Raw genomic sequence first — 26,768 nt, 5'->3', positions numbered from 1 at the left:
CAATCCCAAATCACTGGCCAATATGGGTATGCCTCAATTTCTTATACAAAACTATTTAATCGTATAGAGATCTATAGCTGTCACTCTAATTTTCCTTTGATTTGTCCAACAATAAAATGAACGGATGGATGATGATTTTGTTGCTACAATTAATGTATTTTGAGTCATCTTTCAAAGTTATTTATTTATTTTTATTAATTTTTTAATTTAATTTTTTTAATTTATTTGAGTTTGATATTGTGAATGAAATCCGAATTAATAATGCCGTTCCAGATTAGGCCCGCCTACTTTCTGAAAAGCCGAGATGTGATTGGTTCATTCGCTGTCAGTTGTCAGGCTTGGTTGCAGCGTGGTGCTTGTTGGCGTCGCTGTCATAAATCAAACATCACACAAGAAAGCTCGCTGTAAGTAGATGCTGTACTGTTTCTGAGATAAACATGGAGTTAACGATTAGAATGAACACAAATTATATTATTAAATTGAAATATGACAATTGAATCCGGGTTTTAAACGACGTTAAATGACTGTTCGCCCCACCTCTCGACTCTGACGTTTGTTATGTGAAATGTGACTGGAGGACGAGAAACATTCGAGTAGAATGAATGGACCCACTTGTTTTATCATTCATAATTGAGTCCCACGTCCAATTTTATGTTTTTTTTTAAAGGGAAACATACAAAAGAGACGAAGGACAGCCAAGCTAGCAGCGTTCATTCGACCGTCCTCGCCCATTACAGTACTAATAGTAGACAGCAGAGCTCGAGCAGCACTTGTTTTGACTCATTTCCGACTTTACTGCGAATAAATTATGTATATTTCGACAGGGTTACACAAACAAGGTTAAATTATTCATCTGTGTCCTTTTTATGTGGAAAAACAAGAGGGCAGGGGTATGTAGAGTTTCTATACCCGCTCTATATTGCTTTATTTGTATTAAATATAAAATATCAAATTGCATGAAGCCTCCTCCCAGGTCACGATGCAGTTTCTGGGCCGTCTTTTGGACACCGTGTCCTCCGTTTCCACCCTGTTCACCAACCCTTACCGTGTGAGGGACGTACAGCTGTCCGACTACGGTGGAGGAGGGAAAACGATGGTGAGGCAAGAAGGCCGTCTGGTTCTCTATAAGAACAACCAGTACCAATCGTGGGAGTGTGTGCTAATGTGCCCCGAGACACCTGCAGCGGCCTTGAGGTCAGTGAAGCACAGAAGCGGTCATGTAAGTCAGTTTAGTAGCTTACGATGAGTGATTTACCATATATCATAATGTACCGTATTTTCCGGACTATAAGGCGCACCCAAAAACCTAACATTTTTTCAAAAACCGACAGTGCGCCTTATAGTCCAGTGCGCCTTATATATGGACCAAATTCCTAAATTGAAACTGGCCCGAACAATTGTGTCATGAAATCAATCATAAGTGGCCCGCTGAAGACTATAAATCATGAATCAGAAAGACTACTGATCATTATTTTGTGATTATAAAGTAATTTGTTGCGTCTGAAGTTGAAATAAAAAAAGATAAAATGGAGAATGATTTGATTAGAATTAAAAATCTGACACGATGCAACGAAGCGCCTTATAGTCCGGTGCGCCTTATATAAGGCCAAAGTTTTAAAATGGGCCATTCAATGAAGGTGCGCCTTATAGTCCGGTGCGCCTTATAGTCCGGAAAATACGGTACACTTAAGGTCATACGATTAATGAGCGTGTGTGTGTGATGAATCTCGAAATATGCATGGCTTTTGGCCTAAGGCTTTTCCAGGTGGCGTCAGAAGAGGACGCCATGAACTGGTTCCCGCAGTACGCCCTTAAACTTCCACCGTTCTACGACACACTCCCGCCGATGAAGGCCGAGACCGCCCAGACGATCGTCGACTGCCTGCGTAGCCATCCGGATTGGAGCGCCGCTCATATCGCCGTGGACACGGGCCTCAGGGAGTGTCTGAAACACAACTATGTTCAGAGGTCAAACAAAAATTTGGGGAATTTAGTTTCTAACACACAGACATTATGCAATATGCACTTTCTGTACAATTCAATATATTCTAAACACTGTCATATGTTTTACGTTTCCAGTCAGATCAACGCTCGGGACGCACTCGGTCAAACGCCGCTTCACCTGGCGTGCGAGAGAAGCGACGCGGCCTGCGTGAAGGAGCTGCTGGAGGAGAGCCAGGCTCGCACGGATATCAGAGACCACCAGGGAGAGACACCCATGCACATTGCCGCCAAGCACGATTCCCCCGGTGTCATCCAGGTGAGAGGAACCCGACCCTCGGGTTAACTTCTTGAAGTTTGAACTGGATACACATGAAAGCACCAGAAATGAACGGCAGAAGACCCCAGTAGGGGAATGGAAGTTGCAATTTGGCTCATCGTTCAGGTTCTTCTGCCTCCACGCAGGCGTTGTGTTCGCGATTGTGCTCTGGCGTGAACGAGCTGAACAACAGCGGGGAGACGCCGCTGCACGTGTCCTGCCGCCTGGGCCGAGTAGAGGCTGTCAAAGCTCTCTTGGGAGGCGGGGCCAAATGCGACATCCGGGGAGGCGTCGGCTACCCCATCCACTCTGCCATGAAGTACAACGAGAAGAGGTGTTGAAGAAGGAAAAACTCTTGACTGGTCACTTGGATCTCAAGGCACCACATTGAAAGCTGTTATGGCTCCACGATGGGATGCACCTCATCAGAATTTTTTCCTTCTCAGCTGTACGGAGGAGATCCTGAGAGCGGACCCTGCCCAACTGCACGCCGAAGACACCTTGTATGGAGGTACGCCCCTTCACTGGGCTAAAACAGCAGAGGTGAGGAACATCGCATCGTTTCATTATGGACCTTTTCAAATATCAATATCCCAAGGGTGACGTTGAAGTACTTTTCGTTTGGGAATTCCGCTACTGAATTCCAGAAGTACTGTGATAAAAAGCTGGTAGTTTTTAGGTTGGCACAAGGATTTGGCATTTTCCTAACAATCCTTTCGAATCAGAACTTCTCTGGATTGACTTTTCCACGATTAACAGTTTGACTTTCAACACAGATGTGTCGCATGCTGCTGGAAAGGGGCGGCGCCATCAACTACCTGAGCAAGACCGGCGAGAGCGCCCTCCACATTTGCACTAAGAGGGGTCGCTTTGAGGCCGCCATGGTCCTCCTCACGCACGGCGCCAACGCCAACCTGAAGGGGCAGGACGGCAACACGGCGTTGCACCTCGCCATGAAGGTGCGTGAGCGACCACATCCCCGAATGTCGACCGGATAAAATCACGAGCGTTCGTGTCGGAACAGATGGATCACATGGAGTTGATTAAAGCTCTGATGGTGTTCGGGGCCGACGTGGAGATCCACAACGACTTGGGCGAGACGCCGGGACTGATTGCTGCTCGCACCAGCAAAGGTACCGCGGGAAAAAAAATGAAATCCATGTTTTATTATGCACTAACAAACATCCTCGTTTGTCTCTCACAAATTACATTAAGCTACCAATAAACATTTTGTGTGTGCACGTTTAACCGGGATTTGCCATGCATGGGAAAAAAAAAAAAAAAAAAGGTCCCAATCGAAAGATACTGCTGGACATGCTGTGTAGTGTGGGTGTGCAACGCTGCCTGCCCCCTTCACCCGGCAGCCCCCCGCCCAAGGCCGCGGCGCCAGGCATAGGTAATGCCGTCGTCCTGCTCACCCACACCTTTTGCTTTCTCTTTAATGCATCTCCGAAACACTTGATGTCAAAAGTGGCACTCACCATTGAATAATTTGTCTCCTTTAATGTCACGGAATGATCGAATGCAATCGAAAATGTCATGTTGCAACCTTTTCCTGGCCCACAGGGTTTGAGGACGTCATGCACATCGGAGCCACGATTGCCGCAATGAGCAGAGGCAAATCGGAGGTGGACGGTTCCAAGAAGGACAAAAGGAGGTATGTGTACTTTTTTTATTTTTTTTAATAATAGCAAAAGTGGCGATTTTTCTTACAGCGTACTTTCTACTCCTCTGCAGGATGGACACTCTTCTGTGTCTGGACGGTGGAGGGATCAGGGGCCTGGTTCTGATCCAGATGCTAATCGCATTGGAGAAAGAGGCCCGCCGACCCACCAGGGAGCTCTTCGACTGGGTGGCCGGGACCAGCACCGGAGGCATTCTGGCCCTCGCTATCGTCCACGGTGTGTACATAGTTTTAGGGGTGAATTTTAATTTAACTCCTCATCCCCGCATGAGCGCCATGACGACTTTGTTCCGATGTACAGGGAAGTCCATGGAGTACCTCCGCTGCTTGTACTTTCGAATGAAGGAGCAAGTGTTCAGGGGCTCACGACCCTACGAATCGGCCCCACTAGAGGACTTCCTGAAGAAAGAGTTTGGAGAGAACACCAAAATGGCCGACGTTCAGTACCCCAGGTACGTGTTCCATGTTTTTGTTGTGTGATCTGTTCCAACTCAAAAGATGAAGTCCAGCTTTTATTTGATGTTTTTTTTTTTTTTAAATAACGTATTGTGTTAAACAACTCAGGACAGAAGACCTTTTCTTTTTCTTTCAATTATCACAATTCTTTATTATTATTTATTGTTTTCACAAAAAAGGGCTGTCGATTTTCCTCCCTCCCATACAGGGTGATGGTGACCAGCGTTCTGGCAGACCGACACCCAGGGGAGCTTCACATTTTCAGGAACTACGACCCTCCCTCCTTCCGTAGAGAATCCCCGTACGCCACCACCGCCACTTTCAAGCCACTCACCATCCCCCAAGGTAAAAAATGGGCGTGCGGGTGTGCGTCGCCGCACCGCGTTGCTTGCCGTGTGCCAGCCGTGTCGTTGTTGCAGGATGGGAGGATGAGGATTTGTTGCTAGTAGGATACACAGTGGAGCCGGCCACTAAGCGTAGGAAGGTGACAGACGAAGGTGTGTGTGCGCTTGACTGAGAGTGACTCGGTTGCAAAGTCAACATGGAAGAATGTTGGGCCTCGCTCGCTTCACACGCAAATCACACGGAAAAGTCGATGCAGTGTGGTTTGTCTTTTCCGAAGAGCAACTCGTATGGCGAGCTGCCCGCTCCAGCGGCGCTGCCCCCACTTACTTCCGGCCAATGGGACGCTTCCTGGACGGAGGGCTGTTGGCCAACAACCCTACGCTCGACGCCATGTCGGAGATCCATCAGCACTACAAAGCGCTCAAAGCTGAGGTAACGCAACTTTGTTGAATTTCTGTGTTGAATGAATATAAGATGTCTGACTTCCAATAATGTTTTGTTTCTCAGGGCCACGGGGTGGAGATCAAGAAACTGGGTCTTGTTGTTTCTCTCGGGACCGGTAAGCCACACCAAGTGTGATATCCAAATTTGATTAGTTCTGTGACCAGCTCCGAATGGGGTTGGCGGCCTTGACCACTAGAGGGCAGTATAATAAAGAAAAAAAGTCTTACTGAGTTAGTGACTGTGTAAAATGGGGTAATATTAGTTGTTTTTCCACAGAGGACAAAAAATAATTTGTGACATTGATGTTATTAATAATAATTAATATATTAATAATATAATAATATAATAATAATATAATAATAATATTAATATACATTATGTATATATATATGCCAACATTAAGCTAGCTGGCTTTCCCAAGACTTGCTTGATGGGGGGTAGTTTAGTTTCTTATTTTGTTTAATTTGACTCTAATTTGAAGGTTTAGAAGGGCAATAAGTGGGTTGAATTATTATTTTTTTTTCCACAGGATGCTGGGGAGTGTACTAATTACACTGAAATTGTGGTTAAAAAAAAAAAAAAAAGAATTGTTGATGAAATACGTAACATTTCAGCACTAAAGCAATGTGCTCTCAATTCATTAATTACTACTTCACATTATTTTTTAATCACATGAAATCATAAATATAGAAAATGGATTTCAAGTTAATACTCGACCTTTTGATTGTCCTCAGGTAAACCACCCCAGGTGGCGGTGAGCTCCGTGGATGTTTTCCGACCCTCCAATCCACTGGAACTAGCCAAAAGCATTGTTGGAGCGAAGGAGCTGGGCAAGATGTTGGTGGACTGCGTGAGTATCGCTTTACTCCCTAGAAATTGTGTTAAGGCTGTGTGTGACATCATCACTTTGCTGCCGGGCAGTGTACCGACTCCGACGGCTGCGCCGTGGACCGAGCCAGTGCCTGGTGTGAAATGATCGACACCATCTACCACAGGTATGCCAGACTCACTTGAGACAGCGGGATCTAGTGGAGTCGTCGTTTCTTTCGCGCCAACTCCAGCACTGTGCTAGTTTCCAGCTAATATTCGAAAAGATTTTTTAATCACGACTGCTTCGTCTCTCCAACAGATTGAGCCCACAGCTTTCCCAGGAGGTGATGTTGGACGAAGTGAGCGACGCCATTCTGGTTGACATGCTGTGGGAAACCCAGATGTACCTGTACGACAAGAGGGACGTGCTCCAGGCACTCGCCAAAGCGCTAGTAGGCAATTAGAAGATAACACAAAACGCTCTTGTGAGTAGATGCTCCCAAATGAAGAGCATTGAGCACTGAACGTAAACACGGAGAAGGTCTGTGGATCTATAAAGGTTGCGATAATTTGACTGACATGCAAGCAAAGCATCACATGACCTCTTATTACAAACCTCTGGAACCCAGCACAGATAGTTTTGCGTGTTTTTTTTTTCCCCCTTCACATTTACCTCTAGCATATACTATATAATAATATTTATGAGTTAATGAATAAACACGTACATAACTTATTGCATATGATGACATGTTGATTATTCTTTCCCTGCGTATGTTGTTTCACTCTTTGTTGCACTTTGGTCTCATTCACCTCTGATAATACCATCCAGAGAATCTCACACGGGTGCAGTGGACACAAGCTATTGACTTCAAGAACTGTTAAAGCTCTGCTTTCAATTAAAAGTATTACCTTTGTAAAGAAGGCGACACAGATTTTGTATTTGTTGTTATTAGATAGTGCCGGTGTACCTAATAAAGAAAAAAAAACTACTTGAAAGAAACTGAAGTGGGAGTAACCAACCTTTACTGTTCAATTTTGTATAGTATTTATGTAGCACTTAATGTTCAATGTCAAATAAAACTATTTTTATGCCATCTTTGTGTCACATCGTACTTGGAATAAAGTTTGTTGTCTATATCCCTCCCCAGCAGATGGCGCTACTGCTTAATGTCAGGCAGCAACTATTAAGTTCTAGACAACAAGCAAACATGAGATTTTATTTTCACCAGACACATTTCCAAATGACAGCTAGCCAAAACCCAATCTGGACTAAACAGGAGACTTCCTCCTTCTGAAAAACAAGTAGCTGTCCCAAAGATGCCATGATGTCATCTCATTGAAACGAGTTAGTGTGTGTCAGTGAGTGTGTGTGTGTGAACACCGCTTTCCTCCATTAGCCCATAGCAGACAGCGTTGCATTGTTTCCGAGCCAAAAGCACCACATCAGTCCTCCCAAAAGACGCCGCCCCGCACATCCTTTGCTCCCACAAAGTAGAAATCCTCCCACTGCGGACAGAAAGGGATTTTTCCTCATCCTCCCGGTTGCCCATGTTTGCTAATAATTAGCGTGCGACATTACTAATTGGGGAAAAGATTGACAATGAAAATGGAAGATGATACATTCTTGAGCTGGAGCCTATTTGTTAACTTGTTGTCAGGATTAGTTCTTTTTTTTTTTTTTACTGTCAATGAAAAGATGCCCATTTATTTTAAAAGATGATTATTCTGAGATTCCCGAGATAGTAGGCAAGTTTGTGCTGGGGACAGTGGCGGAGCTAGTTTTTTTTTTTTTTTTTTGGGGGGGGGGGGTGGCGGGGAAGGGGGTATGGCTCATCTAAGGGAGTCTGCAAAACGACAACAAACAATAATCAGAAAACTTGAAAACGCTGATAGAACTCATAACAAGATGGCGTTTAATACTCATTTGTTGCGTAAGAGCAATTAGTGTGTGTGTGTGTGGGGGGGGGGTTGACTTTTGTCAGCGGGAAGCATAATTAACTCCCTGGTTGACTCCCAATTATCCCCCCGAGAAGATTAAAGTCTCCCAAGTGTAACGACACACAATCGGCCACCCTGAATTTAAAGTTCCAGCACTCCAGACTCTCTTTTCACACTCGGCACTTCTCCAAACAGCCGCCCACTAGATCATTTGTTTGGTTTGATTACTCAGACTAATTAAGAGCAATATTTCATTTATAACGTCAATCTATTGTTGAGTGGAAAGTGATAGAATGGAAGGAAGTAGGCAAGAGGAAGAGGAGTGATGAACTCCACCAAGAATTTTCAAAAAACACAACCTTAATTGTGTTTTATAGTTAGTTCTTCCTTATGCTAGCTAGTTTCTGTTTCAGTGAGAATGTAAGAATTGCAAAGAGAAATTTGAGCTAGTGTAAAATAGAAATGTGAAAAATATATTTCTCGAATCCAACTGAAAATTTTTTTAGAAGTCGTAATAAAACGTGTACAGTCAAGATTTTTTCTTCTTTTTTCTTTCTCTTTCGTGAGTAAATCCAACCCTGCTCATTTTCCATCTATATAGAATTCACATTTATTGCCTTATGGTCTCTTTACACACACCCTTGCTTTTCTGTGGTTGCTTGTTCCTCCCCTCTTAAAACCTTGCTCTAATCTTAACCCACTGGCGCACCCCTCTTGTTGCAGTATATCTTGTTTGGTTGCCAAAAAAAAAAAATTGAAATAGCAACTTTGCATTCCCAGTTATCATTTCAACTCCAAATAAGTTGCAGGATCAAAGTCCCTTTGGGTTTTAGCCCAATGTACTGTATGACGAGAGTTTCTTTGTGTGTGGTGGTCACACTTGGATCCTTCTGACAGCGGGGAGGCGAGCCGGTCTAGAGAAGCAACGAGTGAGGTGCATCGTGCAGTGTGAGGACGCAGGAAGTGACAGCGCGCCGCCATTCGAGGTCTGAATTGGTTGTGACCCACTTTGCATCCACGACAACTTTGCATGCCTGTGTGTGTGTGTGTGTATGTGTGGGAGACAAATTCAAGGAGACAAAGGGAGACTGAAGGCCCTATTTTTGTGACCAGCGCCAAGTGTAGTCTAACTTTTCTTTGTGCTGGTATTTTCATAGATGAATAGGATTAAAAATGTATATTTGCACCATTGTGGTCAACATGGCGGAAGCATAACGACATCGCATATGAATTTCCTAAAGATTCATAGGCACACACAAAGTACGTTAATAAGTAACTGCAAGAAAAGGGCCGCTTGCTAAATGATGTAAAGATGTTTTCTTCATGTTTATACACACTGCATTATACTAAATCTCTTTTTTGTGTAATGTTCATTTATGTTAATGGCGAAAGTGAATGTTTTGTCACAAACAGTTGTACAGTAATCCCTCGTTTATCGCGGATAATTGGTTCCAAAAACCAACCCGCGATAAGTAAAATCCGCAAAGTACGGTCACCAACAAGAAGTTCTGGGCAGGCTAACGAGTTAGCGGAAATATGCTAATTCGCGATCGTGCTAATACGCGAAAACGGACTTCTAAAGGAATGTAAACAAACATTTGGAGCAATACTACATTGTCCTAAAGGTTGGACACATGTTGGAAGTTTTATTTTGACTTTTAAAAGTTTTTTTTTCATTTGGAAAAAAAATCCGCGATGTAGTGAAGCCGCGGTAAACGAAACGCGAAGTAGCGAGGGATCACTGTACTCGTCGCGACTCAACAGCGCCTCCGCTGGTGAATCGTGCACCCAACAATCCTGTATAGTTAGAACTCACTCACCTGCAGTCTAGACACTTATTAACCAATTTTATTGCTATATCAACCCTGACACATGTGCACAAGGCGTTAGACATTAACCAACCTCAATTTTCTAAACGTCATCATTTCTCCTGACTTTTTTTGTCTTTGTTAATCTTTTAACGGGGTCGGGTGTTCGACGCAACTATTTGTATCCCGCCATTAAATTTTCCAACAATGTTGCTCCACTTTAAAGTTAATCTGCTTGGCCCGTGTTCACGATGTGTGCATGTCGCCTGCGCGCTCCCGTTTTTTTGACCACGGGGACGCGCGCAGTTACATCTTGGGGCCGAGACGTCTGGAGTTCAGAGTGTGCGGTACCACCGAACAAGTCTTGGGATGTTCGTGGATTATAAAACGGATCATTTGACGTCTGTGGATTCCTTCTTTTTTTTTTAATCTTTGTATTTTGAAGAGGAAGAAACAAGAATAACTAACTCCATTCTTCTGCGACGACATTGTTCTCCCGAGGCATGGTTCTGAGCTCCGGCCGAGAGCAGGGAGCGACACCCGGGCTCCGTCAGTGTACCCTCGCCCCTTCGCGGAGCCTTCCCAGCGTATCTGAGAGGAGATGAGACCCGCGCTCTATCAGCTCCTCGCCGGCTGCTTCTGCATCTTACGAGCCGCTGCGGAGGTAATCACACCCCAAAATGGCAGGTTCATATTCGGAAATGAATTTGGAATATTTAACTAAACTTTTTCAAATGATAAAAAGCTTCACGTTTTTATTAAGACAAGTTTATGCTGATTTGATTGACGAATCTGTTTGGGGGAAAGACAAAACGGCGTAGCGATAAAACACCGGACTTTTCTTTCACCCTCCACCCAGCAAGAGTCCTCGATTCCGCGGGAGCTTGTGGAGCGGCTCTCCCGCAACGAAATCCGGAGCATCAACGACCTCCAGCGGCTGCTTGAGATAGACACCGTAGGTAAAAATGCCTCTTTTCTAAACCTTCTGATGAACATTTCTAGTATAAACAAACAAGCTTAGCCTACTCCTAAAAAAAAACTCATTAATGTAAACATCACAGTTTAAAATAACAATACTGCAATGTGGAAACTTTGCAGTATAAACAAACAACTCCCAAGAAAAATCGAATTAAAAATGTCGACAGTTTAAAATAAAAATACTAAAATAAAGTAAAAAAAAATAATCTATGAAAATTAAATAAATGTCTATTTAGCAATTAATTTAATATTGCCTAATTAGAAATTTATTATTATTATTATAGATTATTTTTATCGTGAGTTTTTTAAATTTCTGCCAGTAATGGTGCTCCAAATAATCTGCCTAGCTACAAGTAGTTGATTAAAGCAACTTTAATCATAGGTGCGCCATATAAATGTCTAAAAATAAAGACTAGTGGTTACTTTAAACCATTAAATTTCTGAATACGACATGAGGCTTGCATGTTGAACGTCTTAAGGCCGCCCCTCCCTCCTAATCAGTCAGTCAGTTTCATGAAAGAACAAATTGGACACATTAATACGGTTGTTCTGGTCGAGTTCTTCGGGGAAAGGATGCTGTCCTCTCGTCTCATTACCACAACGTTGCTAAGAGACCAACTTGCCCCGACTTGCTCTTTCCACTCTCCGTGAACCCTGAAGACGTACGAGACGCTTGCCAAAAACCTAGAAGAAGAATTTGGAAAGGAAATTAACACTTCAGCAATTCCACACACAAGTTGGAACACTTGTGAGGATTTTGCTCGTGAGACTTGAGTCGAAGAGAATTGCTTATGATGTCATGGTAACCTCACCCTGCCGCTAAGGCTAATTGTGCTTGTTGAAGGTTGACATTTAGTTCAGTAAATAGCGACTGTGGATTAATTTTTCATTTGCGATGCCACCATTAATCTTGGCATTATTGACATGCAAATGAAGAGTGTGATGCCCCCCCCCCCCCCCCCCCCCAAAAAAAAAGAAAAAACTTGGGTGGGGGTCAAGTGGCTCACTTCATTATGCTGTTGTCACGCCGCCCATTATTTAGTCTGGGTTGGCAGGCCACAACGTTGCCATGTATAATTCATGCCTGGATTCCTGCGTGTCAGGGTTGAGATCAGCCAAGCAGGAGGTCGGGGTGGGTGGGGTGTTTGGAGTGCTCCTACACACAGCGGACATTTTGTTAGCTTTACCTGTGCAATCCATTTTTCCCCATAAGAGATTGTTCGAGTCATCTTGGAATAAACCACAACAATGTGTGCCAGCAAGCAAACAGGGGACGTGTGCGAGCCCAATAACTGAGTTAGTGTCATCTTATCAGGATGGAAATCATCACAGAGGAAATGTTCTCATAATAATGCGCATTTTCACGCTACAATGCAAGCAAGCTATCGTTGACACGAAAAGTGTGGAATCCCAATGTGTTGTTTTGTCTCGCGTCCAGAAAAGGAGTTGATCGAGGAGACCAAACACGACTATGACAAGGTCTTCTCTCACGCCTTCCCGGAAGTTAAGCAAGAGCACACGCATGCGCGTTACAGGCGGAGCACTGGTGAGTGCACACGTACACACAACCAACCGCACTTGATACGCAAACACACCACACTTGTGAGACAAAGGAGCTTTAGTAAGACACAATAATCATTGGTGACACACAAAAAAATATGTGTATATATATGTGTGTGTGTGTATACCGTATTTTCTGCACTATAAGGCGCACCGGATTATAAACCGCACCTTCAATGAATGGCCCATTTTAAAACTTTGTCCATATATAATTTGGCCCGCGGGCCGGACTTTGGACACGCCTTCTGTAGTGGCTCAATATTGGTCCATATATAAGGCGCGCCTGATTATAAGGCGCACTGAGAAAATTGGAGGTTCTTAGGTGCGCCTTATAGTGCGGAAAATACGGTAATATAAATATGGTCTTAAAAGTGTCTCTTGATCGCCCCCTGTAGTGGTGGAGGAGGCCTTGCCCGCAGGCTGCAAAGTGCGCACCACCATTTACGAGATCCCTCGCAGTCAGGTGGACCCCACCGCCGCCAACTTCATCATCTGGCCACCGTGCGTGGAGGTGAAGCGCTGCACAGGCTGCTGCAACACCAGCAACATGAGGTGCCGGGCGGCCCGCAAGCACCACCGGATCGTCAGGGTAAACAAATATCCGGAACTGTTTTTGGTTTTTGGAGTGAATTATTCGACATATCTAGTTGTAATTTCTTTGCGTATCTGAATGTGATTGTGTCTATCAAGGTAGCCAAGGTGGAGTATGTGCGGCGACGGCCCAAACTGAAGGAAGTGCAGGTTCGACTGGAGGACCACCTGGAGTGCTCGTGCGCTAACAGGCGCAATCCCAACTCCAACACGGACAACGGTGAGTGTTTCGAGCCAGGGAGGTATTTATGGTTCCTTTCCTTTCTCTGTGTGCGTTTCCTGAATGCGACAACATCTCACATTTATGCTAACACGCGCGATAATAACCGCAGACACCTCCCAAGAGACCACTTCCTGGTCCCGGAGGACATGAACAGAGTGGTTTTAGTCTCTGGGTGAAGCTGGAAAGTGGCCTCCAGCTGATTTTTCGATCGGCTGACTCATAACTAACTATTTTTCGATTATTCCCGGAATTGTCTGTCCACATTTCCCCTCGTGCCCTTTATTATCAATGTTAATCAGCGAATTCTAAACAATTTAGTTTTTTTTTTTTTTGTGTTGAATCCTTAGCCGCACACACACACACACACACACACACTCCTAGCTCCGCCAGTGGACTAACACTCAGCCCATCGTTTACACTGTAAAACTTTTGACCGTCCTCGGTTTCACATCCGCTCCACTTTTCTCCCATCAGGCATCAGGTGAAGAAAGTAAACGCACGATGGAATAAGAGCAGCAGTTGGGACAACAAGAACAAGACAAGGATATACTGCACATTTTTCACGCTATCATGCTCGCGGAACTTTCCGTAGAGGGAGTGTTGCCGACACCTTTCCGGACCTTTGATGGAAATTTGACCCACAAAGGCGAGCGGGCTAACAGGAGCCTGTTGTTCCTCAATGGAGAAATGGGAGCAAAGGGGAGGTGGGAATTCTTGTACACGGTAACCCTCTCATCATCTTGGATTATATATATCCCCTTCGGAGGGTGGAATTAAGACTTTTTTGAATATTCTCACATCTATCTTGCACATCATGCTCGCTCTTGTTTGTATGACCGCTTGTGCTATGCTTATCGTCGCAAAAAAAAAGAAGGGGAAACATCCTGATATGTAACCGTTACTAATAAACTATTTATACAGGAGCATTTATCCTTAAAGGGAATCGGCCGCAGTGTGTGTGTGTGAGAGATTATGTGCAGGGTCATAATGCTGAAAAGCTAAAATCTCCACCCCAGATGTAAGTGAGAGCAGAGCAGCACGCAACTACAAGACCACAGAAGAAGACTCAGGTCATTGATCTGAGGTAATTGTTTTATATTTTCCATTTTAGTTTGAAACCATAAATCACTGTTTGGGATGTACCTCAGTTTTGCAGTCACTGGTTGGGTTGACATTTTTACACACCCCTACCGTCACAGTGAGCCCCCTCCCTCTCTTTCGTCTCCATCCCCTGCGGTGTTTCCTTTTTTGTTTTAGCCTCTATTTTAAAGAGACACAAAAGCCAGCTTGTGAAAACACACGGGGAGTCCTCTTTAACTTGCAGGGTGGGGGGGGAGTTAAATACATTTTAATGGACTTTCGAGCAGGAGGCTTGTTAAAGGTGTGACATGCTGATTGGGCGATGCTGCGGAACATGAAGCCCACCACTACCCCCCCCCCCTGCTAACTCGTCCAACAATCAAGGCAACCTATTTCAGAGGCTTGCCGTGAGATTAAGCCATGCAGCTGTGAGCAAATTCCGACGATGGTTTTAATGTCTTTCCGGCATGTTTCGCCTTCTCTAATCCCTCGTGGTTGTGGCTCGCATTTAGCACAAAGCCATTAAGAGCCATTGTGATGCCAAAGAGTGCCATGTGAGAGGCTAAAATCCACTTTTTTTTATGGCTCCGCCCTTAAAATTAAGCTTAATTGTGAATTTGTTTTTTTTTTTTTGTAAATTACCATCTTTTTTTTTTTCTTGCTCACACTCGGATGTTTGAGCCACAAAAATAGATCCCCTTAAAGCGTATCTAGTTGAGTCAATTTTAGTTTTGTGTCTTGGGTCCACATTGAAGCAAAGTTAAACGTTTATTCATTCATATGCTTTCTAGTCGTTACTAAAAGCCTTCCGTGCTAGCATGGTAGTTTGATAGTAATTCCTAATATTGATGCCAAAATAGTTTTAGTGAAAACTTTTTTAAAAATTCATACTTTGCTCGTGAAACGCACGCACAGTCGTAACAAGGGGATTATCTTCTGTTTGCACGAGGCGAAGAGGTCGCTTTATGAACCCGGGTGAGGCTCAAGAGATTATCATCCGGGGAATTAACGAGACAGTGGAAGATGGAAAGTTTAAAAAAAAAAAAAAAAAGATGTGGTGCTGCCCATGGTGTACTTATCCAATCAACGATTTACTTATTGATACCTTGAATCGCCATCACACCGTTTATTTAAAATGTATATTTACAATTCACTCATATATAAATGAAATATACATATATATATATATATTTTTTTAATGTACTTGTTATTCGCAATTTGTGTGATGAATGAATGAATCCTAAAATCAAGGTAAAACAATAAGACATTCAAGGCCCTTTTTTAAAAATAACTGCTATAATCAAGTGTAGTGGGAGCAATATATACATTTGGAAAAAAAACAAGAATTGGAAAACAAATGTACGTATATATTTAGTTTGAGGCTCGCTAAGTATTTCAATGAATAATTGATCATTCAATTTAAATGACTAAGTAAATAAATCAGTCTGCCTTCACTCCACATGTTTTGAAGCATTTGACATGAGATATAAGGCGATAAAGACGAAAACATGTTAAAAGGCAGAAAGAAGACGACCTTAGCGGGGCTCACAGGGTCGCCGGACAATTGTAAATCTTTTGCTGACTTTTTATTGAAGCCACATTTCAAGAGTGGACACGGTGCACTGAATGAAAGGTTTCCACAAGGAAGAAGTCCTGCTGCTACTCCCGATGATGATGATTTACACACACCTAAGAGGCTAAGATAATCATTAAACCCTTCACATCAATAATGTTCACAAAGCAAAGTGAGGAAACAGTGGAACTCTGACATTAATGGACCATCCACAGGATGGGAGGAAGTCTCGCATCCTGCTTGCAGTGAGCTTTTATTTCATTTGCTAATTAACTGACGGCAAAGTCATATTTAGCTGGAGTTTGTTCAAAAACAATCCCACACACTCTTTTTCTGGATAATGTCAATAAAAATAAGTTTGATTTAGATGAGAGAGACTAACACATGGTAATTTAATGTTGTGACCGTTAAAAACCCCATGCTAGCGGAAGAGTTAGCTAACGTGCTAACTAACGTACTTCTACGTCTTCTGCCGACATAGCAGCTCATAATCTTTTTTACCAAAAAGTCTCTTTCATGCGAAATGTTTGCATTGTAGCTTAGTGTACCATACTTGGAAGAGGTAGTAAAAAAAAAAAAAAAGTATGAATAAGGGTTGATGATTGACACTGCTTGTTAAGAACCAAGGTGTCCATATAAAGTCTTGAGTCACATGCTGAGCCAACTACATCAATCATCCCAACTTGAAAAACAAAAACATCTGCCAGTGTAAAAATGCCCAGAGGTGATCCGACACGTTTTCTCCACAGAGCGCATCAGGAGTGCTTCCGTGACCTTTGGCTCCCAACCTCTTGACTTGGGCTTTGTCATGCCGTCAGGTGCCAGCTTGCTTTCCACGGGCATCGAGATTCCTTCAAGACAGTCTCACCCGAGGGGGGCCGCCCTATTGTCCGTGCGGGACAAAGGAAGGAAGACCACCAATGGGACTCGCTGAGTCGGCACTGAGGCCGAATTTACACATTTCAATCTTTTTGGAACCGGATTTGATATTCCCATCATCCTCACCAACTAGCGATGATTAGTCGTTGAAAATATTGCAGAAGTTGCTGGGAAGATTTTTTTAAATTCATTCTATGCACCAACAGGGAGTTTGTTTTGGGTGATGAATTAATATTTGAAAATGGTTAAAAGCTGAAAAAATGGAAATTGAGATCGGTCTTCGGTGTCGGTCTTTCATTGAGACACTTTAATGTCAGGAATTACGGATACAAGTTTGTGAAAATGTGTCAAGAACGAGTCTAGAAGTATGCCACGGCACCTTCGCTTGTTGACTAAACATTTTGGAGAAAGAGAGTAACATCCTGCGACGTTGCCCTCCTTCACACCTCAGTGATGTTCCTTCACAAAGGATAAAAACAACCGTGGTTTGAAGGGAAAGCAGGTGAAGAAAGCCTGATTGAAGGAAACACGGATGTCGTCTTTTGTCCCTCTATGAAACAAAACAGAGCTGAAAGAGGTTGTCTTCTATCAACCAGGGACCCGGTTATTGACCCGAAGCTCTGGTCGTTGACCTGTACCTGGAGGCTGCACTCAGGTGGGTGAGAAGGTCAGCACAATGTATTGATGCAGCTTGTTTAGCGAGCAACATTTCAGTCACAATGGGTCTTCTTCAAGACATTGCAGTCTAGACCTGGTTTCTGGATGTAGTTTTTGGTCGCACATACTGAACGATTCGTCATCTCAGTGTTAGCTTGTAACCATAACAGCTGCATTATTTCCACAACAGAGAAGATCTGCTGAACATGGTGTGATTTGTCGGAGATACTATCGTCTGCCTACAAGCGAGGTTAACAGCTGCTCGTTTGAGAAAGCGAGGTCACTTTTGCCGTCACGCTTTTTGCGAGCCCTCGAGAAGCCGAGCCGCAATCGACCGGCTACCAAAAGCAAAAGCCCTTTTGACGACAAGGGAAGCTTTCTGCTCTTTAGAAGTAACATTAGAATGTCACCAAGGGGCAAACTCATGATCGCTGGCTGAAAACAGGCACATTTTGTTAGTGCATGAAAATTGATGAAAAAATGGATTTTGTTTGAAGTCAGAATAAAATCAGAATTGTTTTTAGTCCTCGGTTGTATTAGCCACGGCAAGTATTGCAGTAACAAGAAAACCTTCTTTTTTATAATCATTACGTCAACAAAGGTCTGTTTATCGGATATTGTATTAGCTTGCCTGTTTAATAAATGTTCCCCAAATAAAGTTGGAACATTGGTTAAGAGATGGCTCGGAATTTGAATGAGTCCTCTTACATTACTTTACAAATGACCGAGTTGATGTTAAAAAAAACAATCTTGTTTATTTGTGTGGTTTTATGTTTGTTTAATTTTACATTGTAGGATTGATTTTAGCAGATTGGTGACGCCACCTGCCGTTTTGAAGTCAAAATCGAATTGAATTTTGTGGAATGACTGAACGACGTGTTGCTGAATTAAAGCAATTCTCCAAATAAGTGAGCCACAATATCTACAATGTGAAGTAAAAGACTTATTTACAATTTAGCAGAAAATGACCAGGTAATAGGTTTGGTGCAAGTACGTACAAATCTTCGCGCATGCGCTGATCATTGCTAACTCAGGAAGTGACGGAATTAAAATGGCGTCCTCCGCAAACCGGCTCGTCACACGCTGGTTGGACGCGTCGCTTATTTCCAAACTATGCCGCGGTCATCTCCAGTTTGTATCCGCCAGATATGCCTGCCTTTCAGCGACGACCTCAGCCGTACACCTGGGAGGTTTGGCGGCTCACCCGAGCCCGCGGAGCCACAAAAATGCGGTGACATTGAGCCGACTGACAGGTGAGCGAAACCTAGCAAAACATCTCCAGTTCCTGTCCAAACAGATATTTATTATTATTATTATTATTATTTATATTTATTATCTGACTGCTACCAAAGAAATTCACTCATGTTTATCACTGCTGTCAGAGTTAAATAGTTTAGTCACGTCACCATATTCACTGACATTTGCAGTTTGGCTTATTTCGTCCTATTAAAAGTCAGCACGGCCAGTCTTGTTTATTCTTTCTATACACATTTAAGGTCATAACAATGCAGGAAAAAGTTTTCTAAAGATTTCTCTTAGTCTCATTTTTACACAACCCAATTGACAAGTACAGTTGTGTCGTCCCGTCTGCAGGCTCGCCATGTCCTCACGTTATCCCAAGCCGGTGCCTCCTCACCAGCGCCAGACGTGCAAACAAGCAAGACCTTTACGATGTACTGGGCGTTGCCCGCACGTCCTCGCAAAAGGACATCAAAAAGGCATATTACCAGGTGAGACCCCCGTTGTTGCTCATCTCCTTACATTATGGGAAAATCACCCCACAAATCTGCACAACAGTCCAATCTGAGTAACTTTTCTTTGCAGTTGGCAAAGAAGTACCACCCGGACACAAACCCCAATGACCCGGAGGCCAAAGAGAAGTTTGCCAAGCTGGCTGAAGCTTACGAGGTAGCGACCGGTAACACGCTGGGAATAAATCACGATATATAAACTTGAATTGTCAGGTAACAAAATTGTCATGCCGTGCCGCACAGGTTTTGAGCGACGAGGTGAAGAGGAAGCAGTACGACACGTACGGTTCGGCCGGCTTCGACGCTAGTCAGGCCGGCCAGCAGCAGTACTACAGGGCAGGCAGCGCCAACGTCAACCCTGAGGAGCTCTTCAGGAAGATCTTCGGGGATTTTGCCGGCGGCTTCCGAGACGTCAACAGCATGTTTGAGCAACGGCCGGAGGTGAGGGAAAAACGAGGCCGTTTTTAGAGTTAGATTTTTGCAATTAACAGGATAGTGGGGGTTTGATCGGTGGGCTATTTTAAATATTGTTGTTTGAAATCAGAACTTGCATAAAACGACAACAGCTCGCTCGCCACATAACGCATTTCTCCCGCACGTCAACAGTTTGTGATGGAGCTGACGTTTGCCGAGGCGGCGAAGGGCGTGGACAAGCAGCTGTCCGTCAACCTCGAGGACGCCTGCCCGAGGTGCGACGGCAAGGGCAGCGAGCCGGGCACCAAAGTGTCTCACTGCCATTACTGCAACGGCACCGGCATGGTGAGTCGCACCTCTCTTGTAATTTCATCTCATTAACGATTCAAAACTCCCTTTTTTTTTTTTTTTTCTCTCTCCCCCCCATAGGAGTCGCTGCACATCGGTCCCTTTTTCACGCGGAGCTCGTGTCGACGCTGCGGCGGCAAGGGCACCATTGTAATCACGCCTTGCGCACTGTGCCGAGGTTCGGGGCAGACCAAGAAGAAGCAGACGGTTTCGGTGCCGGTTCCAGCCGGTACGTGATATAAGACAGAAAAATGAGCAGTCAGACAGCCATGCAGGAATAAACGCTTTAGTCGAACATCGTCCGACGTTACGAGCACGTTGTCTGCAGGGGTCGAAGACGGTCAAAAGGTGCTCATGTCAGTCGGCAAGAAGGAAATTCTCATCACGTTTCGGGTGAGCCTCATTTGCCATACCATCGAACGCCTTTGCCCCTGTTAACTCTCGGTGAAACGGATCCAACGTAGGTCCAGAGGAGCCCCGTGTTCAGGCGCGACGGAATCGACATCCACTCGGACGTGCTGATCTCTGTGGCTCAAGCCGTCCTGGGCGGCACGGCCACAGCGCAAGGCCTCTACGAAACCATCAGCATTGTGGTGAGATGGTTAGAAAGCCTCGATGATTGCACGTCCATCTAAAATTGCGGCTGCCTTTTTTAATCCAAGTGCGCTCATTGGCGCGTTTGCAGATTCCCACCGCTTGTCAAGCCGATCAGGTGATCCGGCTGCAGGGGAAAGGCATCCGCAAGATGAACAGCTACACTTACGGCGATCACTACGCGCACATCAAGATCAGAGTGCCCAAGTAAGAGACCCGACGGTACTTAATACAGGGAATGAGAAGCTGAGCGGTCAGGTTCCACCTTTTCAATCCACATTTCTGTGTGTGGGTGGTCATTATTACTTTCACCCCCCCAAAAAAAATCAAGTGTGCAGCTACTCAGTGCATTTTGTACCGGATCCGGGCTTGAAAGTGGCTCGGGTTCTTCACCTAGCTTACTTTTAAAGTCAAACTGTGTGGGGAGGGTGGTATCGTGTCGACTGGCAGAATTCCGACAACTCGATTTGCTCACTCACAGACTTTTCAAAGTAGTCGGATGAGTTTCACACTTGATGGGTAGGCAGGCAATCTAAAGAGCCAACTGTTTGCAGCATTTAAAAGACACCTTTTGCAGTTGGTGCTTTGTTTTAAGTTGCCGTTGCAGGTCTTTTTGCACATTCATTCTCGGTTGACGGTCTCTGCAGGAAGTTGACGCGGAGGCAGCGTTCTCTTCTACTCAGTTACGCCGAGGAGGAAATTGATGTTCCCGGGACCGTTAATGGTGTCGTTCCATCTCCAGGTAAGCATTTTGATTTGAAGATGTATGACTTTTTTTTTTTTTTTTTTAATTATTATTATTATATAAATCTGTCTAGTTTTCTCTGCAGCTTCAATTAGCCACATTTGGATTTAAGCGACACTATGCTTTGCGCTCACCAGGGGGAACCAGAGCATCAGGTTCTGGGATGAAGTCCAGCAGCTCAGCACAGGCAGAGGACAAACAGACCAAGGCGAAGGAGGAAGAGGAGGAGGGAGGCTTCTTTTCTAAACTCAAAAAAATGTTTAGCTGAAATTAAGAACACAAGGTTGGCAGTTTTCAGTACTGCTCGTCCTCACTAGGGGGAGTGTGAGAAGATGGAAGGTTGATGGAGAAAAGTGGCAATGGCTCAGCAAAAGTGGCAAAGGACTACAGTGATCAGTGTAAAAAGTTGTCTTTATTAAAGTTGTGGATAATATTGTAGAAGTTATATTGAAATAAATAGCACACAACCATTTCAAGATTTCATTCATTTTAGTTGAAATTCGAGGACAGCCGGCGGCGTCATCTCTTGCTGCGTGGTTTAGAAGCAGTAGATTTAAGTTAGATGCTGGCCATCCACTTTCTCTGCTATTTGGACCACATATCATTTGCAGCCTTTTTCAAAATTCACCTTTTTAAACCACCATAATAATTTTCCAGAAAAATGGAAGGCTCTCTTGGGAATTGTGCAAACCTCACGCCCGTCCCTTTCTCATTCTTTCCCTTTTGTGGGCTTCGGTGTTGTCGTAAATTTTATTCGTTCTGAAGCTGGCGTCTTTCTCCCGTGTAATTATGTAGCAATGGTTGAACTCCATGTTTCTTTCTTCGACTGGAAAATGTGCCCAGCCTGCAGACGGAAATGCTTATTGTTGGAAAAGATTTCCTTTATGATATTTTTTTCTTTTTAAGAGTCCCATAATCACGCACACAATTGCCAAAAACATACTCCGTCGCACCCCCTGGAAAATTTGATAGAAAAATTATCCTGACAGCAGCAACATTAAACAGCAATACTGTAGTGAATAAGAAAAATGCTATTCCCTGTTAAATTAATTGTGCTAATTGTTGCTAGGCAACCAGGGCAGATTCAAATTCGCCATGTTGAACATAGAGTGGGAACACACCATTCACAATGACTTGAATGGTCCAAAGTCACCAAGAGTCAATTTAATACTCCTTGTCGAAGGTTTTCCACTTCTTCCGAGTCATGAAGCCAGACGCTCTTTGTCTGGTCTCGTGCTTTACAAACATGAATTGTGGCCATGTGTCAATCATGTGTGACTGACAGCTGGTTGCCGTGAGTAACTGGGAAATGGAGGAAGGAGTTTGCTGTCAGCATTAATAGACGTCTTCATGCAGAACAGCACAAAAGCAGCAGGAAGAGGCTAATTGGACATAGACATGTGGTTCATAATAATGACACAAGTTGCTTTTTTGTGTCACATCAATGAATGAAATCAACAAAGGCTAAACTTGACTTAAAGGTCTCCTTTGGGGAAAAATACTTTTTGTGGTCACCATTAAGGCACAAATACTCATTTGGGATCACTGGAGTGCCAAGCTTGCTGGAGTTCTTAACTTTTTGTCAATACTCTGGTTTAATTGGAAGGATTGGATTAAAGTGAACTTTTCAGACGTTAAGTAGGACTAAGAGCCTACAAAATTGTTTACTCCCATGTTGGTCACAGAAATCGGAAAATCGAAAAGTAATTCATTTAAAGTCAATGGAAAATTACTGATTGAGAATCATACAGGCTATTTGACTTGTGGTTCAATAGAAATATATATTTTTTAAAAGACAATTTCATGAAATACGGCATTTTTTTTTTTTTTACTCCTAGAAAAAACTGATTCTGACCTTTAGGAACAAGGTGTGACCTCTAAGGAGCATCACAGGTGTCTTCAAATTTATAATCAATCAGTGGGCCTGTGACTTCTGGACCAGGCAGAGCAAAGAAGAAAGTTTGAGGTGAGAAAAACCAAATTTTATTTTTAAATGGACTTTAAGCAATCTCAAGAACAGTACATTCCACGGAGCAGTTAACTCTGAGGTCAGTACGCTAGCAAAAATGCTATGGTAAACATTACATTGCTAGTTGATGAACTGATATAACATCAAACTTTTGTGTAGATGCATTGTCACGTCTATAAATCCAACTTTGGAGAACAAAAAGTGGCAAACAGGCTACTTAGTCAGCCACGCAAAAACATAACTAAACATGAGCTCATCCCCGAGTGTGTGTTTGTTATATGTCACAGTGTGTCTCAGAGGCGGGTGGGAGGCCCAGAACCGATTCTAAAAGCCCCATATGGGAAGCATCAAGAAATCTCGTAATCTGATACTCAATCTGGGGTTCGGTTTTGAGGCGAGGAACGTCTCCTTGACCCCGTTAGATGGATTTGAAATACACGCGCACACACTCTGCAGCAAATGCATGTGGCAATGATCTGGATGGCCAATTAGCCGTAACTGCGGGGGTGTAAGAACAGGCAGGCCCAAAGTGGAAAAGACGTCGCTGTGATTGAGGAAAAATGGGAAACAGGCAGGAATTGACGTCACCCTTTGGCCTCCCGTACACAAACACGATGCTATTTACGACTGCAGTAAAAAAAAAAAAAAAAACTGTTATTATGGCTTCCAGCTTGCCATACCCTAAGAAGCTTGTCCTTCTAAGCTATTATTATGCAAAGAATCACTGACGATTATTTACTCTCGTTTTAACAGTTTGAGCTCGTATTTTTTTTTATTTTTTTATTTTCCTCAGTTTGAGGCTTGCCTACTTCAAATCGCGTTACCGCTGGCTGCTTCCACAAATTTTAACATATGGGAAGGAGCATGTTAATGGATGATCTCTTCTAAAAGGAACGACTTATCTTCAATTTATATCAAGAAAAAAAATCTTTTTTAGTCTTTCTTGGAGGCAATACTCAGAAGCCCCAAAAGAAAAAAAAAAACAGCTGGAAAAAATGATTCAGTCTTCTTTCTTGATGGAAAAAATACAAATACCAGGAAATTTGGTTCGAATAATGTCATCGTAGTTTTGCGAAACAAAGGGAAAAAGCAAAAGATTTGAATCTGAAACTGGAATTTTTAAGAGTGGTCCTGCTTTCTATCCTGGCCCTTGTCTTTTGTACTTCATCTCAGCATTTGTCAGCTAACTTCCCTTAGCATAGCGCCATTTTTATCTCTTCAAATTGGATGTGTCACAGAGTGACAACGCTAAACACGCCGGTTGTTTACAAATAGACGTCCCAAAATAAAATGTTGGCCGACGTAGACGAGATGAGGGTGTTGAGGAGAGATTGAAATGTCTTGCATTTGGGGCATAGAAAGAGAAGGGAGGGGGGGGTCGGGGTTATTTTGCCATTTTGTTATAACAGCTGCAGGCCAGTGCATGCGCTAGAAGAGTCGCTAGCCGTGTAGCGCACACTGTGCTGTTTAGACAACATTAGTTTTGACCCTCCAACACGAATGAGGTGCTCAATTTGCACGAGTCGCTCAAGCCTCACCGATGTTAAGTATAGTGGAATTTCCATTGAATTCCATTTAGCTCATTCCTTTATTATGATCTGATGTTTGGAAATATTGACCTTCATTCCAAAAAATTCATTTGGCACGCCTTTCAAGAAACCTTTAGGCTTCTGTTAGCAAAACCCTGTTAAAGAAAGGCCTGTGAGAAGGGCAGAATTTTATTGCCGATAAATCAGAGGGACTTCAAATGATGACAGTTGCGCTTACCTACTCGACATGAGCGATTGCTTCATTCTGAATTCAGTGTAGTCCCAGTTACAAGAGGGTGTGCACAATTATGCAAATATATTATGCCAGTTTTTTTGACTTGCTTTCTTAAAGATTTGTCATATTATTTTAGTTTTTCTTTAATCTAATTTTTTTTTTTTTTGGTTTTTGTTTTTATAAATCACAAGCTGGCTCATTAAACTGTCCTCCGTGTTTGCTGATGACGCGTTACGATGGCCCCGGTGGTGGAAAGAGGAAGTGGATTACAAAGTTTTGCTTTCCCACAGGGAGTTAGGGTTAGAAATGACAGACAGAAAAAAATAAATAAAAAATAGGCCTACTCTTATTCAAACTTATTTTCCGTGATTTTTTGTTTGGGGGGGGGGGGGGTCAACATGACAATTACAATTCTCAGGATCACTAATTGCTTGTCATCTAACTCAATTTGTGGTTGTAGACCTGTACATGTGCTTCTAATAATTCGCTTCGCCAAATGAAGACAGAGAGGAAGTTCTCAGTACAGGTAATCTTAGATGATTCCTCCTGATGATCACAGGGATCTTTTTAAATCTTCTAAAACCTTAACCATGCTGCTTCCATTTGGGAAGAACCTCTCAGCTCCTCGTCTGAGGGCGGAAAAATTATTCCAATACCCTGAGCATGCTAAGCTTGCCCACAAAAAAAAACCTAGAGGGTGTGGATGGATCCACAGCTTGTCTGCGTAACTGCTCACCCCTCCCCTCTCTGCTCATCTGAGAAGAAGAAGAAGCGTCAAAGTCCTCTCCCAAAAAAGAAAAGAACGCATTACCAGTCACGGACAGGTTGAAGTCTTTTTGAAACGTTGACTCCATGAAACAAAAACAAAACGTCAATCGACCCATGCTGATAGCTAATTAATTATATTTTATGCCAGAAACGGTTGCCGTCTGTCCTACTCTTGCTCAGTAAGCCCCTCTTGGTCCACTGAAAACGTTTTTTTTTTTTCTCCTCGGGCACAGTGCCAACTTTAAGGAAGACAAAACCGGTGAGAACGCCATAGAGACCACCCACCTCAAATGAAGAGCTACTTTTACTGGCTAAGCTTTGGTGGATCAAAACTTGACATGTTCCGTGTTGCTCTCCATCCAGATCTCCTGTTACACATAATTGTTGTGTTTAATAAGCACACGGGTGAATCATTCAAACCGTTTCCAACGGTGTGTGGGAGATTCAAATGTCAAGCCTGCAGGTTGAGAGGTGCGCGGCTAGGTTCGTTCAGAGCGTGTTGGCAGCATGAACCCGCTCTCTGTTCCAGCTCCTTTTCCAGCAAAAACAAGCTGACTTCTTTAGCCAGTTTCTTTCTTCTTGGTCTCCACCTTTTGGGACTTTCCACTCCACCGCCACCACCTCATTTGCCTTCTGAGTTACATTTATGGAAAAGAAAAGCTCCCGTGGATACACAGACTCCTACTGTATAGAACTTTCCACAGCATCCACTTGCAACCTTGTTTTTTTTTTTACAAGTTAAGGGTCTAATAAGGACGACGCTCATCCCAAGAAGTTTTTGCATAATGTACGTGTGTGAGTCCGTGCGTGCTTGTGACTGCAGCGCTCATTTTCCCTCAATGGGATCGTGGGAAGTTGCTCCCGCCTGAAAATCAAAACAGATCAATAAAGTAAAGCATAAATAAACGGATTCTACACACAACTGCTGACCCCCACCCATGTTACCATAACCGCCCCCTTTCCTGTCACTATGAGCTATTTTTATCAACAGTTCTTTTCCACAGTGTGGGCCTGCATTGAGTCGTGTGTGTGTGAAATAAGTGTGATCCCCGGGGTCACAATGTGTGGGAAGTCTGCAATATTGCAATGTTTTTTTTTAGACTTAACTCGTTAATAGAGCACAAATATT

General features: G+C 43.5%; 3 protein-coding genes across 10 annotated transcripts; all 3 read left to right on the top strand.

Moving 5' to 3' along the window:
- Window positions 1-330: 330 nt before the first annotated feature.
- On the top strand, window positions 331-7,093 carry pla2g6 (phospholipase A2, group VI (cytosolic, calcium-independent)). 7 transcript variants are annotated; one of them, XM_061275134.1, is made up of 19 exons: window positions 331-404; window positions 882-1,194; window positions 1,756-1,968; window positions 2,080-2,260; window positions 2,407-2,594; window positions 2,707-2,803; window positions 3,037-3,219; window positions 3,285-3,393; window positions 3,549-3,656; window positions 3,827-3,917; window positions 3,998-4,161; window positions 4,246-4,396; window positions 4,609-4,745; window positions 4,820-4,897; window positions 5,023-5,177; window positions 5,253-5,304; window positions 5,924-6,039; window positions 6,111-6,184; window positions 6,319-7,093. In XM_061275134.1, the coding sequence occupies exons 2-19, from the start codon at window positions 980-982 to the stop codon at window positions 6,461-6,463; spliced, it is 2,457 nt and encodes an 818-aa protein (XP_061131118.1). In that variant the 5' UTR covers window positions 331-404; window positions 882-979; the 3' UTR covers window positions 6,464-7,093. The 7 variants fall into 7 exon arrangements, with proteins under 7 accessions (XP_061131118.1, XP_061131119.1, XP_061131120.1 ...); XM_061275135.1 differs by having other exon boundaries at window positions 334-404; window positions 963-1,194; XM_061275136.1 differs by having other exon boundaries at window positions 335-890; window positions 963-1,194.
- Window positions 7,094-9,690: 2,597 nt separating this feature from the next.
- Window positions 9,691-14,040, top strand: LOC133151482 (platelet-derived growth factor subunit A-like). Of its 2 annotated transcripts, none has more exons than XM_061274560.1 (6): window positions 9,691-10,409; window positions 10,605-10,700; window positions 12,167-12,269; window positions 12,679-12,872; window positions 12,974-13,094; window positions 13,572-14,040. In XM_061274560.1, exons 1-6 carry the CDS (start codon window positions 10,347-10,349, stop codon window positions 13,580-13,582), a joined length of 588 nt encoding a protein of 195 aa, XP_061130544.1. In that variant the 5' UTR covers window positions 9,691-10,346; the 3' UTR covers window positions 13,583-14,040. The 2 variants fall into 2 exon arrangements, with proteins under 2 accessions (XP_061130544.1, XP_061130543.1); XM_061274559.1 differs by having other exon boundaries at window positions 9,719-10,409; window positions 10,605-10,704; window positions 12,162-12,269.
- A 4,286-nt stretch (window positions 14,041-18,326) lies between these two features.
- On the top strand, window positions 18,327-21,609 carry LOC133150958 (dnaJ homolog subfamily A member 3, mitochondrial-like). Its single transcript, XM_061273597.1, has 11 exons — window positions 18,327-18,539; window positions 18,880-19,016; window positions 19,111-19,194; window positions 19,281-19,478; window positions 19,644-19,796; window positions 19,881-20,028; window positions 20,128-20,192; window positions 20,264-20,392; window positions 20,485-20,600; window positions 21,041-21,135; window positions 21,276-21,609. Exons 1-11 carry the CDS (start codon window positions 18,338-18,340, stop codon window positions 21,404-21,406), a joined length of 1,458 nt encoding a protein of 485 aa, XP_061129581.1. The 5' UTR covers window positions 18,327-18,337; the 3' UTR covers window positions 21,407-21,609.
- The last annotated feature ends 5,159 nt before the right edge of the window (window positions 21,610-26,768 follow it).

Source organism: Syngnathus typhle, linkage group LG3 (assembly GCF_033458585.1).
Source record: "Syngnathus typhle isolate RoL2023-S1 ecotype Sweden linkage group LG3, RoL_Styp_1.0, whole genome shotgun sequence".
NCBI lineage: Eukaryota > Metazoa > Chordata > Actinopteri > Syngnathiformes > Syngnathidae > Syngnathus > Syngnathus typhle.
Note: the sequence above shows the minus strand (reverse complement) of the source record. Positions and strands in the feature narration are given on the sequence as shown.

Bases quoted from the DNA above. Each gene is read 5' to 3' on its own strand.
- LOC133151482 (XM_061274559.1), top strand. From the start codon at position 10,347: ATGAGACCCGCGCTCTATCAGCTCCTCGCCGGCTGCTTCTGCATCTTA. The intron at 10,705-12,161 runs GTAAAAATGCCT...TCTCGCGTCCAG, and splicing joins GCTTGAGATAGACACCGTAG to AAAAGGAGTTGATCGAGGAG. The intron at 12,270-12,678 runs GTGAGTGCACAC...CGCCCCCTGTAG, and splicing joins GCGTTACAGGCGGAGCACTG to TGGTGGAGGAGGCCTTGCCC.
- LOC133150958 (XM_061273597.1), top strand. From the start codon at position 18,338: ATGGCGTCCTCCGCAAACCGGCTCGTCACACGCTGGTTGGACGCGTCG. The intron at 19,017-19,110 runs GTGAGACCCCCG...TTTTCTTTGCAG, and splicing joins TCAAAAAGGCATATTACCAG to TTGGCAAAGAAGTACCACCC. The intron at 21,136-21,275 runs GTAAGCATTTTG...TGCGCTCACCAG, and splicing joins TGGTGTCGTTCCATCTCCAG to GGGGAACCAGAGCATCAGGT.
- pla2g6 (XM_061275134.1), top strand. From the start codon at position 980: ATGCAGTTTCTGGGCCGTCTTTTGGACACCGTGTCCTCCGTTTCCACC. The intron at 2,261-2,406 runs GTGAGAGGAACC...GCCTCCACGCAG, and splicing joins ATTCCCCCGGTGTCATCCAG to GCGTTGTGTTCGCGATTGTG. The intron at 3,394-3,548 runs GTACCGCGGGAA...AAAAAAAAAAAG, and splicing joins TGCTGCTCGCACCAGCAAAG to GTCCCAATCGAAAGATACTG.